At 32.3% G+C, this 18,312-nt stretch overlaps 1 protein-coding gene across 1 annotated transcript; it reads left to right on the top strand.

The window, feature by feature from the left end:
• The first annotated feature begins 3,644 nt into the window (after positions 1 to 3,644).
• On the top strand, positions 3,645 to 17,690 carry LOC133034129 (uncharacterized). Its single transcript, XM_061109155.1, has 4 exons — positions 3,645 to 4,539; positions 4,704 to 5,050; positions 5,117 to 6,011; positions 16,378 to 17,690. The coding sequence occupies exons 1-4, from the start codon at positions 3,645 to 3,647 to the stop codon at positions 17,688 to 17,690; spliced, it is 3,450 nt and encodes a 1,149-aa protein (XP_060965138.1).
• Positions 17,691 to 18,312: the final 622 nt, after the last annotated feature.

Here is an 18,312-nt window from a genome sequence, read left to right as displayed (position 1 = left end):
TAATGCAATTTAGAATTCTAATTTGAAGAAATTTTATAAAAAGATAACTATACACTTTTTTTTTATTTTTAATCATTAAAATGATTTTTATTAAAAAAAAATAGGTTGTTAGTTTTTTTAGTGTGTTTTATTTTTTAAATAACAATTTCATTTATAAATTTTTTATTTCTATTAATAGTTTTATCTATTTAAGGAATATAGAGAATAACAAAATCAAGCAAGAAGTGACAAAATAGGAAATATTAATTTTTTAATATTTAATTAATAATAATAAATATCAACCATTAGATATTTGATCCAATGGTCAAGAATGAAATACTCATACATGGGTAATACCCATTAAGAGCATACCCATAGTTGAGATATTCTATTAATGTAGTTGAGATAATTCTTAAATTGGTTATAGAAAATAAATATCCATAACAGAATCAGTTATATTAATTATTCAAATAATTTAATATAATTTAATTAATAGAATTGAATTTAAAATAAAATATTTATTAGTTTTTATTTTATATATACTGGTTGACGATCAACTTGGGATGCTAACTTCAATTTCTTAAATGCCAAATTTGATGTGACCATTGAATCTCTCATGGTCAAAAACAGGAGAGCCAACCCTGTTCTCAAGTTTAGAAGCCTTGAAAGTATCAAAAATAGAATCTTGAAAGCTCGGTTTAAAGGGCCTAGCGCCCATGTCAACAAATAGTTTGGTTTGTTGGGTTTTGCTTATCCAAATTTGATGTCATTTTGACAGTCTATCTAGTTTTTCATAAGTACAATTATCCATGAAGTTAGAACAATAAAATTCACAATTTCAATTTTTCGGCAAATTGACTCACATGGAAATCGAAAGTTTCGAGTCTTCCGTTTCTACAAAATAGCAACATCTCTGAGAACTGGTGACCAACTTTGCCAAGACCTATAAATGGACTAAGTGGTGTCAAACTATCACTTAGACATCTCAAAGGACACCCCTTGGACGTTTCTACACTTATACAACATCTAGGTTGATGTCAGATGTCAAGCTAGGCACTGGGATGTCAACCTGGGCACTGGATGTCAACCTAGGTGTTGGGACTTGAACTTCCTTTAGTAAAATAGCTATAACTCACTCAATTTTAATAATTTAACTTGCAGATTGAAGCTATTTAAACAACCTATCAAGTAATATCTCATGCCCCAGATGTAGTTCTAAAGTTATCGTCATCCAAATTCACCATCAAGGAAATTACAAAATTAAGCTCTAGGTAATTGGGACTTGTCGGGCACCAAAAATTGGCCATCGCTACCAGAAGCTAATTTTTACCATTAGATCATCATCAACGAGTTTTTAATACTTAGTCTATTGCTATAATTACCATCTCGTAAAAAATAAAAACTCAAAGTAGACGTAGCCCGACTATCGCGATAGGAGTAAACTACTATAAACTCTGCGTGTCTCTCTAAATTATTTACTTAAACTTATTAATTATCTCGCCAATCTAGCAAGCTGATGTTGGTCATTTTTTAGTGTCAATAGAGATATATTATGAATATTAAGTTGAAGTTTTTATTTTTACTAAATATTTTTTTAAGAAAATAATAACTGAGACTTAATTAGGGCCTTACACATATACTCTTTTCCCATTTGTTTTCTTAAAAAAAAAATTATTGAAAAAAAAATCTATGTACGATAGCAAAAAAACTAAGATAGATTTAACAAAAATAAATGCAGTGGATAAAAAAAGATCTGTTATATTATATGGTATAATATTATATAGATTAAAGTGTGACATATATGTTAAAGTATGGTTAATATATATGTTGGTGATTAGTTCCAATAAACAAATACCACATCATGACACTTATCCTAGTCATCAAGGGAGTTAGTTTTGTTAATTGGTCTCCTCCATTCTAGGACTACCTAACTAACTAATACCTATAAAAATAAATCACCACTCACCCAATGAGTAGAGTTTCACTTGAGCCTCACAACTGGAAATATATCTCTCTCTTCCTAATTCATTCCCAAATTTTGTGTGTATTGAAGATTTATAAACATGTCTCTTGTAAAAGCTTATGAAAGAGTAAAGAAGGAATTTTCACTTATCATTTTTATCTTTTTTAAAAAAACAAGAAAGAAGAAGTTATGTATTTACAAAAAGATATGAATAGTAAAGGTATAATTTTTTTCATGAATTCATAAAAATTGCATCTCATTCATAGTTGTTTAAGAGTTTAAAAAGTTAGTCGCTCTCTTTTGAGTGGGGTTGTCGCTCTCTTTTGAGTGTGTAAGATTGTCCTTTTGCTATTTTCTGGTATTGCTTTTTCGGTACTGTTTCATTGCTACTTCATGGCGTCTAGCAGTAAAAATGATGGTGATTTACAAATGAAATGGGCTGATATGTGCCTGGAGGACGAAGAAGATACAGAGGTTATTTTCGAAGACGATGATAATGATGAAAGGGAACCCGATTTAGATGATCGTTGGTGTTTGATAGGAAGACTATTGACAGGAAAAGTTTCGGATTTCCTTATCTTCCAAAACATAATGGCAGATCTTTGGAAGACCGGAAAAGGCATGTATGTGAAGATTTTAGAGCAGAACCGATTTCTCTTTCAATTTTACCACGAAATCGACATACAAAGAGTTATCAACGGTAGTCCATGGACTTACGACAGGAAACAACTAATAATTGAACGATTGAAACCAGGGAATAATTCTGAGAATGTTATGCTGAATACACTTGATATGTGGGTGCAAATATATGACCTCCAATCTGGATTTCGAACAGAGAAAGATGTTCTTGAGGCAGGGCGATACATTGGCGAGTACTTGGAGTCTGACCCGAACAACTTCACGGGCATTTGGAGGGAGTATTTCAGAGTGCGGGTGCAGATCAATATTACTCTCCCACTGAAACGGAGAATGAAATTTCGACGCAGAGGGAACGATTCCTATTTTTATGCAAATTTCAAATATGAGAAAGTTCCCACATTTTGATTTATTTGTGGATTGCTCAGACACTCAGAGAATTTTCGTCCTAAACTCTATGATACACCAGCAGATAAGATTGTGAAGCCCTATGGAATGTGGATGAAGGCTCCTAATCGGAGGCAGAATTTCCTTACCGCCTCACCGTGGCTGCTATTGGGGAAGATGGCGTCTCAGGCTGACAGTGGGGTGCCCGAAGATGAAGCATCCAACATTAATTCTCCCTCCCAATTTTCGCCTGAATTAAAGAAGACAACTCACCAAATGGATTCGGCTTCTATTCCCACCGTGAATGAAGGGACAATTGTTATCTTGAAGGAAAATGGTATTAAATTTACTTCTGACTTGGAATTTGAAATATCAGAAGGTAAGAGAAAGAGAATGGATTCTTTATCCATTGGGCCTGGTGCTAATTCTAGTGGGCCGGTTGATACAAGTGGTTTTGTCACTTTAATAAATACCACAAATGTTGAGGGCAGCTCAAAAAACGTTCAAAAGGTGGGTGCTGGTGTCCAGGCCCACCAATCATCATGAATACACTAAGTTGGAATTGTCGTGGGCTTGGGAACCCACGGGCCCAACAATTCTTGGTAGACATTTGTTGTCAAAGAAACCCAAATTTGTATTTTTGTGTGAAACTCTTTGCTCTAAAGAAGTGGTGGACCGAATGAAAAATAAATTAGGCTTTGAATCTTGTTTTACTGTTGAAGCAATTGGAAGCTCTGGTGGGCTGGCATTTTTTTGGAAAATTGCTGAGGAAGCCTGTCTTCTTGGATATTCTCAGAATCACGTTGATTTTGAAATCACGGTTACTGGTACGAGTTCTTGGCGCCTCACCGGATTCTATGGTGAACCCAACCGTTCCTTACGACGTCAGACTTGGACTCTCCTACGCACTCTTTTCTCCGAATCGCAACTCCCATGGTGTGTCATCGGTGACTTTAATAACATTGGTAATCAAGCTGAAAAACGAGGAGGACGTGCTTATCCCACTGCTCTTATTGCTGGATTCCAATCTGTTCTGAGCGACTATTCTTTACATGATATGGAGCTCCGTGGATATCCCTACACCTTGGAACGAGGCCATGCGTCTGGAAACTTGGTCGAGATAAGGCTTGACAAAGCCTTAGTTTCTCAACGATGGCTTGATAACTTTCATCAGGTAACTCTGTCTAACCACCCTATCTCCTCTTCGGATCACACTCTTATATTGTTGGAATTTCATGACAGCCCCCATAGAGATAATGTTTATCATTTTTGTTTTGAAAACTCCTGGTGCCGTGAACCTATGTGTGCTCAGATTGTGAAATCTTGTTGGGAAAATAATAGTCACCTTTCTCTGCTTGATAAGATTAAAGTGTGTAGTTCTCAATTGGATAGCTGGGGGAAAAGTCTTACTGGTAACTTTAAGAATCAGATTGCTAAAAGTAAGAAAAAGATGACTGCTATGAAACATTTAGGCTTTGACAACTGCTATCAAGATTATGTAACTGAGAAAAATAATTATTTTGCGATTCTTGCTCAGCAAAAATCTATTGGAAGTAGAGATCCAAGCAGTTTTGGTTAAATGCATGAGACAAGAACAGCAAATATTTTCATGCCACTGCCAGCTCTCGTAAACGAAACAATCAAATTTACCAGTTGCAAAAGCCGAATGGGGATTGGCCAGGTTGGGATACCGATCTAAATGAGGTGATTTCTGATTATTTTGTTGATCTGTTTACAGCAAATGGCACCTTTCAAAATACTGTTGCTAATGATATTAGGTGTAATATTGATGAAAATCAAAATAACATCTTGCTACAGCCTATTTCATCTGATGAAGTTAGACATGCCCTTTTCCAAATGCATCCTGATAAGGCTCCGGGCCCTGATGGTATGGGGCCGGGTTTCTTCCAAAAACACTGGGATATTGTTGGGCCCGACATAGTAAACATGGTCACTGATTTCTTTGCTTCTGGTGTCATTCCTATTGATCTGAATATCACAAACCTTGTTTTGGTTCCTAAGAAGAAAAACTTTGTCTCCATGAGTGACTTAAGACCGATTGCCCTTTGCAATGTGCTATACAAAGTGCTCTCTAAAGTCATTGCCAACCGAATGATAGGTATCATTGATTAGGTTATCTTTGTGAATCAGAGTGCTTTTATTCCTAGTAGACTTATTTCTGATAATGTGATGATTGCTTTTGAGGTAATGCACTATTTAAAGCGGAAGACAAAAGGCAAGAAGGGGTTTATGACACTTAAACTTGACATGAGTAAAGCATATGACCGTGTTGAGTGGGACTATCTCCATGCTGTTATGTCTCATATGGGGTTTCATTCGAAGTGGATTGATCTTGTTATGTCTTGCATTACTTCGGTCAGTTATAATGTCATCCATGGAGGTCATGTTGTTGGCCCTATCATTCCATCCTGTGGTATCCGGCAAGGCGACCCCCTTTCCACTTATTTGTTCATCATGTGTGCTGAAGGACTTACGGCGCTTATCAACAAGTTTGAGGCAAGACGGGCTATTCAAGGTTGCAAGGTGGCTCGTGGTGCCCCTTCTATCACTCACATGTTATTTGCATACGACAGCTATCTCTTTTGTCAGGCCACTACAGAAGCTGCTACGAGTGTTAATACTCTTCTACATACCTTCCAACTGGCGTTTGGACAACAAGTAAATTTTTCCAAGTCTTCTGTCTTCTTTAGTCCTAACACTACTACCCAATCTCGTTCTGGTATTTGCTCTGTGCTTGGGATGGTTGAAGCGTCAGATGGAAGTCTGTATCTTGGTTTACCTAACATTATTGGCCGAAACAAGACCTCTATTCTTGGCTTCTTAAAGAATAAGGTCATGTCTCGTATCAATAGTTGGGATGGTAAGTTCTTATCTCGAGCTGGCAAAGAAATTCTCCTTAAGGCTGTGATCCAATCTTTGCCAACCTATGCTATGAGTGTCTTTCTTATTCCGATTGGCATTTGTGAGGATATTGAGAAGCTTATGGCAAGCTTTTGGTGGAAAACAAGTTCAAGAAAGGGTCAAGGTATTATATAAATGTCCTGGGATAGAATGGAAAATCCAAAGCTGGAAGGTGGCATGAGATTCCGACACCTTCATGATTTTAACATTACAATGCTTGCTAAACAAGGTTGGCGCCTCTTATGTAAACCGAACTCTTTGGTGGGACAAATTTTCAGTGCTAAATATTTTCCTACCAGCGATATCTCTCTGCTGAATTGGGGAATAATCCCAGTTTTGTCTGGCGTAGTGTTTGGGCTGCTCAAACGGTGGTTCTATTGGAATATTTATTTTACCAGGATCTTAGATCTACTCACAAGTATGTTGTTTAAACACCCTAAATATGAACTTTCTAAAACGATAAATTAAACACATATAAAGTTAAGAAAACCTTACATTGATGCAGCAGAATTAATGTCTCCTTCCACTCAGATCTCTAACCCTTGTATCCTTTCTGTAGCAGAGTATAATCAAGATCTGAGCCCGAATGTCCTTCTTCTTCAAGTTTGATCCTTCACAGTCTTCCAATCTATGATTGAGTTACTGCTTGTTGTGTGTGGGCACTTACTCTTTCACTAGGGTCACGAAATTGATGAAGGAGAAAAGAGAAAAGGGATTTCGGCCAGGTATAGAAAGTGGGGAAGGCTCAGTTTTTCTGAAGAGAGAAATTTCTGTCAGAAAGATGATCTGAAAACTTGTGATTTGACTAAGCCATCACTTTCTATTTATAGGCAACTACTAGGTTTAGGTTAGGAATTATTTGGCATTAAAATAATGAAAATATTAATTTGAAAATCCACAATAAGTGGCCGGCCATGGTGTTATAATGGGCCTCACTTGATTTTGCAGTTTTATCAAATTTTATCTCTATTTTCTCAAAAACGCAAATTTTCCAATTCTACCTTTTAAATGCCAAAACTAATTATTTAATAACTAAAATACATTATTAAATAATATTGTCATTTAATTTAATTATTAATTAGACATATAAAGTCCATTAATAAATAAATAAACCTAGAAACTCTTTTCTTTACAATTTCACCCCTGCTTAGTGAAAATTCATAAAATTAGACATAGTCTAACTTTAGAATTATAATTGATCAATCACGAATCAATTAATGAGTCTTACAAGCAGAATGTTCTCAACTAGAATGGGGACCATGGATCTATATGCTGAGCTTCCAATAAGTGAACCAAATTTACCAAGTAAATTCCTACTTATTAATTCTTCGTTGAATCCACTCTTAGAACTTAGAATTGCACTCTCAGACTTATATAGAGCAGATTGTATGTTCCACGATATCAATATACTATCTCATTTAACCATTGTTATAATCTTATTGTGATTTAAAGATCCTCTATATAGATGATCTACATCGAGATGGGATTTCTTTACCGTTCTCACCCCTCAATGTATTTTGCCCCTTAAAACACTTAGCTACCTGTAAATGGTGTTTAGTGATCTAATGATTAGTCAGTTAAACAAGAGCTCATCCATTTACTTCTATTTGCTAAGCTCGAAGGGAATCATCACTTGACTTCTATACACCAGTAGAAGCTATAGATTCCATATTTATGTTCAACACTCCCACTCAATCATACTATCATGTTCCCAAAATATACGTATCACCCTGACCCAAAAGTAGGCTTAACTAATAAATCAAAGAACATGAATAGCACTCCTGAGTTGAGCCTAAGCATATCAGGATTTATATTCTTTTAATCTTAAGATCAACTACTGATATTGACTTGGAAAGATATGTATAACGGTAAGTTTGTAATATCTTAACTTAGTTGCAATATCGGTCCAGTCCAATGTATACTCCATACATTCGAAACTAGTATACTTTACTAATGTCCTGGAAAGAAAATAACACTTACTCCAAGTGTAAGTACACATCATCGTTGATTATCACATTAGTGTAAATCCAATAACACTGATGAAACAGGGACCAAGTCTTTTGATACATATGATCACAATCACATTCCACTGTGTTGACGATACTGTAATTGTGAATAAATATATGATCTGGATTTAGCTGATTTTGTGTGTATGAATGTAATAAACATATTAAACATATTAAACGATTAGCATGTAAAATTCATGCAAACATCAATCACTTCAAATTTCTTATATTGATAACTAATCAGATTGTAAAGAGTTTTATTTAGGGCATAAAACCCAACAAACTCCCACTTGCACTAATATAAAACAAACTGTGCAAATAGGTGAATCTGATGTCTTGATCTTCAGATCAAGTGTAGTATATTTGAATCCACCCATACTTCTGGAACTAGTTCATAAATACTCTTATGAAATATCCTTTACTATATGCTTTACTCATCAAGGGATACTGAAATCTTTACTATTTTAAAAGTACATCTGAATTAACAGAAGACATATCTCTCATATTTTAAAATATGTAATTGAGATAATACAGTGTAGACTTATCTTCAGTGATATAACTTTCTTGGATTTCGAATACACAAAGTTATAATTCTTCTCTGGTAGAGCTTGAATTATTATACAATAATTCCTCCACCCCCAAAGTAAATACCATCTCATAGGTCTCGAAAATAGATGGTGAGATACAAGGACAACTGATACACAGTTCCTTAATATATATCATATAGATCACTTTCATAAATCTTTCTTGAATATCTTCTAATGTTCCCTATTTGATTACATCTCAGATAGCTCCCACTCAATAGCAGATGTCTGGTTAAATAATACTTTTAACCTCTGATTGTTTAGAGAGTTACCTAGTTGTGACTTTTGTATTAGTCTGAAACTTTAAGTCAAGACTAAGTCATCAACATAGCAGACTAGTATTTGAAGTGAAAAATACATGCCAGAGATAAAGTAATCAAAATTAAGATACCATAAAATTTTATGAGGATTAAGAATTCTAGGTTCAAGTCATTCGAATGGACTGAACTAGAGTTCTTTATCTTATTCTCATAATTCTGATAAGATATTCCTATCCATGTGAATGGTTAGATTTGCTTTTCAGTAGTGTTCTTAAGTACCTATCACAAGTATCAACCTAATAAAGATGGGTATAGAACTTTAAAATTCTCCCACTCAATTAAGGTAGTGTGAAACTTTAACAAAGAACTTTCAAAGGTATCAAACTTTTACTTACAACAGTAAACTCGAAATGGAACATACAATCAAGATCAAGAATTTATATTGACAATAGCTGACTCATTATATTACTTCCATGTTTAAAGAAGATATGTGTTACATAGGGAATTGTGGAATAGACTCCACCCCTAAGAATATACATATAGGGTACTTGTGGATAACCTCCACCCCTAAGTATATAGAGATTATGATCCACCCCTAAAAGTTGTAAAGATCATGATTCTCTTAGTGTGATAGAGTTTATGTGGAGTTGAATACTATCCAGAGTTCATTAGATATAAAAGATCGTTGAACTGCATAGTTTTCTTAACTTTTCTCCACCCCTATCAGATCATAAGATCCTTTTATTAAACAAATTCTTAATAATTGTATTAGAATGAACAATTATTAATAAACATAGAAATAATTTCTAGTGTTTATTTAATATAACTCTATGAAGAGTTGTAAATATTATAGAATTTGCATCAATAATAAAAACACTTACACATACAAACATACAAATATAATGTGGTAATAATAGATGAAGATAAGATAAATGAAGTTCAATCTCATAAATTTGCAATATTGAATTTCGAAAATAACAAACTTTATTAATAAAAATGTATTGCAACAATATGAGAAAAACAGGGATAAATATCCCTAACTAAAATTTGAAATCCAAATTGTCTTTAAACTAAAACAATTAATTCAAAAAATAAATTGAAGAGCTTCATCTTCATCTGGACGATTTTACCCTTGGTCCAGCTTTCTGATCCAACTCAATTGAGTTCAAGTAGCTTGGCCTATAAGAAGAAGAAAGCATATAAACAAAGTTAGTCCAGAATCATAAATCCAATTGGATAACAATTCACTAAACTCTTAAAGTTTATAAATGGAAATACCTTGTTTCTTTGCAAGAAGTTTAGGACATTGGGGTTTCCAATGACCTTTCTCATTGCAGTAGAAACACTTTCCTTTTAGTGTAGCATCACCAGAAGGAACAACCTTTTTATTCTTTATGGCTTTTGTTCGCTTCTTGGTGTTCTTCCACTTCTTCTTCGATTTGGGCTTTGAAGCAGAGGCAACATTTGCTTCAGGTTTCATCGTCCCATTACCATTCCCAGGATTATGAGGTTTACTCCCTTTCTTCTTGGGTCCTCCAATCAAATTTTCATAAGTTTGAAGGTCATTGACTAATTCATGAAAGTCAATTTCCTTCTTATTCATGACATAATTTGATGTGTATGGTAGAAATGCTGGAGTCAGGCTATTCAAGATAAGACTTACTTGAGTAGCACTGTCCATTATTACCATGATCCTGGGCTTGTTGGAAATAACTTGACATGAGGAGAACATGGTCACGCACGTTTTGATGAGGTTCCATCTGTGCATTAATGTACTTCTTAGTCGCGTCAAAGCGTGACTGAAGTGATGCCTTACCGAATAGCTCATTTAACTTCGTCATAACTTCAGCAGCCTTCTCGGTTTTAGAAAACCGAGTTTTGAGGGTGTCAACCATGCTAGACAGCATAAAGTATAGAGCTTTGTCATTTGCTTTCTGCCAACGCTCATACTTTTCTTTCACAGCTTTGGATGCATTATCCCCAGGCACTTCAGGTGACGGCTCAGTTAAAACAAACAAGGCACTTTCTCCTATGAGAGCAATATTAATGTTCTCATTCCACTTATTAAAGTTAGATCCATTCAGCTTGTTTTCAGTCAACAGTGATAACATGGGATTCATTTTGATAATACAGGATACTACAAAATAATAGAAATCAACAAATAGAAATTAATAATGGTTTAACACACAAAATCAATTCAGAAATTATAAGCACATAGAAAGTAGGAATGATATGAGAAAATACTTAAAAAATTCAATCCTAAATAATTTCCAAGGTTTTTCAACAAACTGATATCAGTGTCCCGTTTAGGCGAGAGTCAAAGCTACCATCCATTGAATAGAGTTGTCAGCTCATCTAAAATGTTAAACATTCTAGCAACCTTTTATTCGATCAAGATTGGAATCCAGCGTTGTCCCGTTTAGGCGAGAGTCAAGGCTATTCTATCTCATGAGCTTCTACCATTGTTTCGCAATTTGCAAGTCAAATATGGTCGCCACCATTAGGGTGATCTATACCATATAAAACACTTACAAACCACTTATCATGCGAGATTAAACGGTGCGAAATTGCTAATGAACGTTCCTTCATTAGGGAGGATTACTCACTAAAACAAACGCGGTGTAAAACTCACAATGGAGATCGAATATCTTAATAATAATAAAGCTCATTCTTTAAAATGTATTTTCTTTATTATTCTAATAAATAAATTCTCATTAAATTCGAAATTAAGAATTAAAGTTCAAAAATAAGAATTTAATATAATATTTATAAAATTATACTTAGATGGTGATTGAAATCAAATAAATTATTTCCATCTTAGTAATAATCTTAAATATAAATATTAAGGAAATTAATTTAAGTTGAATTAAATTAAATAATTAGCCACTTAAAAATTTCCTTTGAGAATATATTTATTGAATTTCGAAAATTAAGTATATATTAAAATATACAATTTTCGAAAATAATAATAAAAATAGAAAAGGAATACTTAAAGCAAAAATATCACCTATCTAGATTTTCTTTTGACTAAAATCAATTTCTAATATTATATATATATATTTTAAATTCATTTATTTTAAATTAATCAATTAAATGAAAAAATCATTGATTGTAGTTGGTCCAAGAATTAATTAAAATAAATAATTAATTTACAACTCAATCTATTTTTCAAAATAAAAAATTATAAAATATTGCATAAATAAAATGCAATTTTCGAAATTGATTAAGAAAATAAAGAAAAAATATATATATTGAAAATTATTTAAATTTAAGTTGAAAAATTAAATTTCAACCTAAAAATAATTTTCTATTTAATTAAGTGTCATGAAAAATCAATAAATATTTAAGTATCATGATGAAAATCAATTTAGATTTTTCAAGTTAATTAAATGTATTAAATTCAAGAAATAATAATTAAGTGTAGGGAAGGCTTAAATATTAATTTCTAGTTTAATACTAGGAAAAATATACTTAATAAAATTGTACCAAAATTAATTATTTAAATAATTAATTTCACAAAATATATTATTTTCCTATTTAATATTAGAAATAATAAGTAGTCTAGAAATTACTATCTAGAAAATATCTTATTTGACTAAGTATCTTTTCAACAAAATTTTGAAAAAATATCTAATGTAAGTTATATAGAAAAAATCTAAAACTTCAATAATTTCAAATTTAGATTTAATTAAATATCAAAAATTAAGTTGTAACCACTTAATTTGAAGATATCTTTTTAAGTTAATATTCGAAAAGATATTAACCTAAAAAATATCTAAAATATTCCATTTTAAGTTAATATTCGAAAAGATATTAACTTAAAAAATATCTTAAGAATCTTTAATAACTAATGCCTAGGATTCCTCAACTTGATTTAAAAATTAAATCAAATATTCAAATTTAAGTTAGATAAGAAAAATCAGTTGTCACAACTAATTTATAACTTAAATAGGAATATTTAATTAAATAAGCTCCAGAAAGAATCTAGTTAGTTAAAATTCTATATTTAATTAAATACAAGAAAAATACAAATAGTTTGTCTAGAATTAATATCTAAACTAAAAGTGTTTTTCTTAAAATTAACTTTAAAATATTAAAATGAAAATAAATTTTCATATATTTTAAAAGTTAATTATGTTGCTAATTCAATTTTATTAGGTCAAACTAATATAATTAACCTAGTACAGTTATTTAAATCAGGCAAATGGGCCTTCACAATTGGCGTAGTTCATGTGAGGGGGTGCTGGGTTCAGTATGTCGTACCCACTTCTATGGCTCCCAACTCTCACACAAGGCCCAAAAGAGAGGAATTTAACCTTAAAATAAATAACTGTTATTAATTGAATAGGTCCAATAACTAAATGGACCTAAATAAGATCTATCATGGTGTGACATTTTATTTAGCAACAACCTATATGCATCTATATAATAAAATAAACACATAGGCTCACACAGGCACACTTTGGATGGATCCTATCATGTTGCTAGGTCATATTCAGATGAAAGAAGATTGTAAAATTTTACCTGTTACAAATTATTAACTTGACCAAGGGAGCCATCAGACCATTAGATCTGGCAAAAAGTAACCATGGCTATTTGCAATCAAGTAATAATAGGTTTTGAAAAACTTACACACAAGTTAAAACCATATACTCCTGCAACAAGGTTAGCTGGATAGTTGGAAGTAGGATTTATTTAATTTTAAATAAATAAATTTCGAAATTAATAATTAAATAAAAAAATTATTTAATTAAAAAAATAAATAAATTAATTTTTCGAAAATAAAAAAAAAATTTATTTATTTTCGAAAATAAATAAAAAAAATATTATTTTAAATTTCGAAACTATTTAAAAAAAATATTTAAAATTAAACCTACAATTTTTGAAAAATTAGGTTTTAACCAACCTAAATATCATTTCAAAAATTTGCTAACTACTTTTAAAAAATTAAATGTTATTTTATAAATAAAAATTAGAAAAGATAAATTAAATATCTTTTTTAGATTTTAAATTTAATTTAAATAAATAAAATAACAAAATTTAAATGTTAGCAAAATATCTTACATCTATTTAAAATTACATGATTATAGTTATCTTATTTTAAATTTAAATAAGGTCAAATTATTTAAAAAAGATTTAATTTAAAAATAATTAAAATCTAACCTTAAATTTAAAAATAAGATAAAATATAATCAAATTCAAAAATAAGATAGATAATTAAGCAATAAGATAGATATTTACTATTTTAAAATTCAAATTACACTAATATCTTGAATTAAATTTAAAAAATATTAAATTAATTCATAATGATAATTAGAATTGAATTAGGAATAGTAAATCTATTAATACAAAACTACACAAAAAATCGGAAGTTAATTTCATGAAAAAGCATGAAAAATCGAAGAAAAACGAAAAAATTGTGAGTTGTACGGACAGTTTTCGCGATCGCAGGAAAATTTCAGCACAACTCCGATTTTGTCGAATCTTCAAAAAATCATAACTAATTCAAATTAAATCGAAATTGAGTTCCGTAAAAAAGTAACTTGCGTCATTTTTTCCATACTATCCAATAAAAATAATTCCAGAAACAGAATCGCAATTATTTTTCACGAAAATTTACAAACATCAATCAATCATGAAATAACACTCAATACAACATGATACCATCCAAAAACAAACAAACAATCGTTTTAAAGTCCAAATTTCTTGTAAGTAAATCAATTACCATGGCTCTGAGGCCAGTTGTTGGAATATTTATTTTATCAGGATATTAGATCTACTCACAAGTATGTTGTTTAAACACCCTAAATATGAACTTTCTAAAACGATAAATTAAACACATATAAAGTTAAGAAAACCTTACATTGATGCAGCGGAATTAATGTCTCCTTCCACTCAAATCTCTAACCCTTGTATCCTTTCTGTAGCAGAGTATAATCAAGATCTGAGCCCGAATGTCCTTTTTCTTCAAGTTTGATCCTTCACAGTCTTTCAATCTATGATTGAGTTACTGCTTGTTGTGTGTGGGCACTTACTCTTTCACTAGGGTCACGAAATTGATGAAGGAGAAAAGAGAAAAGGGATTTCGGCCAGGTATAGAAAGTGGGGAAGGCTCCGTTTTTCTGAAGAGAGAAATTTCTGTCAGAAAGATGATCTGAAAACTTGTGATTTGACTGAGCCATCACTTTCTATTTATAGGCAACTACTAGGTTTAGGTTAGGAATTATTTGGCATTAAAATAATGAAAATATTAATTTGAAAATCCACAATAAGTGGCCGGCCATGGTGTTATAATGGGCCTCACTTGATTTTGCAGTTTTATCAAATTTTATCTCTATTTTCTCAAAAACACCGATTTTCCAATTCTAACCTTTTAAATGCCAAAACTAATTATTTAATAACTAAAATACATTATTAAATAATATTGTCATTTAATTTAATTATTAATTAGACATATAAAGTCCATTAATAAATAAATAAACCTAGAAACTCTTTTCTTTACAATTTCACCCCTGCTTAGTGAAAATTCATAAAATTAGACATAGTCTAACTTTAGAATTATAATTGATCAATCACGAATCAATTAATGAGTCTTACCAGCAGAATATTCTCAACTAGAATGGGGACCATGGATCTATATGCTGAGCTTCCAATAAGTGAACCAAATTTACCAAGTAAATTCCTACTTATTAATTCTTCGTTGAATCCACTCTTAGAACTTAGAATTACACTCTCAGACTTATATAGAGCATATTGTATGTTCCACGATATCAATATACTATCTCATTTAACCATTGTTATAATCTTATTGTGATTTAAAGATCCTCTATATAGATGATCTACATCGAGATGGGATTTCTTTACCGTTCTCACCCCTCAATGTATTTTGCCCCTTAAAACACTTAGCTACCTGTAAATGGTGTTTAGTGATCTAATGATTAGTCAGTTAAACAAGAGCTCATCCATTTACTTCTATTTGCTAAGCTCGAAGGGAATCATCACTTGACTTCTATACACCAGTAGAAGCTATAGATTCCATATTTATGTTCAGCACTCCCACTCAATCATACTATCATGTTCCCAAAATATACGTATCACCCTGACCCAAAAGTAGGCTTAACTAATAAATCAAAGAACATGAATAGCACTCCTGAGTTGAGCCTAATCATATCAGGATTTAGATTCTTTTAATCTTAAGATCAACTACTGATATTGACTTGGAAAGATATATATAACGGTAAGTTTGTAATATCTTAACTTAGTTGCAATATCGGTCCAGTCCAATGTATACTCTATACATTCGAAACTAGTATACTTTACTAATGTCCTGGAAAGAACATAACACTTACTCCAAGTGTAAGTACACATCATCGTTGATTATCACATTAGTGTAAACCCAATAACACTGATGAAACAGGGACCAAGTCTTTTGATACATATGATCACAATCACATTCCACTGTGTTGACGATACTGTAATTGTGAATTAACATATGATCTGGATTTAGCTGATTTTGTGTGTATGAATGTAATAAACATATTAAACATATTAAATTATTAGCATGTAAAATTCATGCAAACATCAATCACTTCAAATTTCTTATATTGATAACTAATCAGATTGTAAAGAGTTTTATTTAGGGCATAAAACCCAACAGGTTCGTCAAGAGGCAGTTCGTATTATTGGCAATGGTGACACAACCAGAATTCTCTCAACACCATGGGTCCCTGATACTAACAATAGGCTTGTTACTTCAACACATCCAGCTCTCTTGCAGAACAATGTGAGTTCTCTCTTTTCCATGGAAACTCGTAGTTGGGATTCTGATGTCGTCAATTACCTGTTTAACAACCGGGATGCACGTCTGATTCTCAGTCTCCCTTTATCACCAACTGCTGCTTCTAATTTTTGGTCTTCGTCGGGAGACCGTACTGGGCTATTTTTGCTTCAGAAAAACAAAACCCAACATGTCAGCTCTGATAATTCTGGATTTTTGCATAAACTGTGGCAATTGAAGATCCCGCCCAAGGTCAAGAACTTGTTATGGCGTGCTATCACTGACTGTCTTCCCACCTGTCTTCAACTGGTGAAAAAACATGTAAGCATTTCTGCAATCTGCCCCGTTTGTACTGATCAAGCCGAGTCTATTGTCCATGTGCTTCTCATTTGCCCTTTTGCTATGTCATGTTGGCGTACTCTTGGTATCACTTATGAACCGATATACCCTTTATCCTTTGGTGGCTGGTTTGAGAAAGCTCTTACAACTCTTGATGAGGAGATTGCATCACAGGCTGCTATGCTCTGTTGGGCAATTTGGAAAGCCCAAAATCTTGTTGTATGGAAGAATAAAGCATCCTTACGAACTGAAGTTATTGCATCAGCACAAATAACTCTTGATCACTGGCGTAACGCTCAAGATAACACTTCTTTATCTTCTCTATTTTTTGATAATAGAGGAGATGGAGCTGAGCGTTGGACTACACCTGAAGTGAATAAAATCAAGATAAATGTTGATGCTGCACTCTTTTCACGGGATAACTCTTATGGATTCGGGATTGTTGCTCGAGATAGCTCGGGTAAGCTCATTGAGGCCAAATCGTGCTATTATGGAGGTGTCTATGATGCGAAAGTTGTTGAAGCAATGGGAGTCAAAGAAGCTCTCAACTGGATCAAAAGTAAGAACTGGTCTGATGTAGAGGTTGAGACAGATAGCATGCCCACTGTGCAAGGCATTCGTAGTAACCAATCCTTAAATTCTATTTTTGGTTTGATTATTCATGACTGTCAAATTTTATTCTCTTCTCTAAATAATGTTAAGATTTGTTTTATCAGACGATCAGTAAACCGAGTTGCCCATGTTGTTGCAAGGCACTCTTGTTTTCTCTCTGGTCGTAGCATTTTTGAGTATAATGCTTGGGATGAGTTAATCTCCCTCTTGTATTCTGAATGCTAATTATTCAATGAAGTTGCTATTTCATATTCAAAAAAATAAAATAAATAAACATGTCTCTTGTGTGTTTCAGTATGAGATTTTGATTTGTAATGGTGTTGATCACCTTAGCTCATTGAACAGTGTACACTCAGATAGTAATGATAAAAAGTATACTCAATAAAGATTAAAGATTTATTCATTTTCGAACTAAGTTTTATTCTTGCCTTGTTTTTATTTACATTTAGTTTTAATTCTTGTGATTGGTTTTAATTTATGATTATGTGTTCTTGAACGCTACTACTATTGTAACAGTGGTGTTTTGATGGTGATCTTTCACCACAAATGGGAGCTCAAGGTTTAGTGTTCAAGAATCACATTTAACCAATTAAGATTCATTTTTAACCTTTCAAGAACTAAATTTAGGCTATGAAGAACCTGGTTTCAATGGTTGCAACAAGATTTGAGGTGGACAAGTTCACAGGTTCTAATAATTTCATCCTATGGAGAATTAAAATGAACGCAATTCAAGTTTACCAAGGGATCTAAGAGGCTCTTGAAGCATAAGTAATGTCATTGATTGAAGACCGGAAGATGAAACTTGAGATTGAAGCCAATGCACATAGTGACATTCTCCTCAGTCTTG

The sequence above is a fragment of the Cannabis sativa genome, chromosome 2, assembly GCF_029168945.1.
Source record: "Cannabis sativa cultivar Pink pepper isolate KNU-18-1 chromosome 2, ASM2916894v1, whole genome shotgun sequence".
Lineage (NCBI taxonomy): Eukaryota > Viridiplantae > Streptophyta > Magnoliopsida > Rosales > Cannabaceae > Cannabis > Cannabis sativa.
This window is presented reverse-complemented; position numbering and strand designations above follow the sequence as displayed.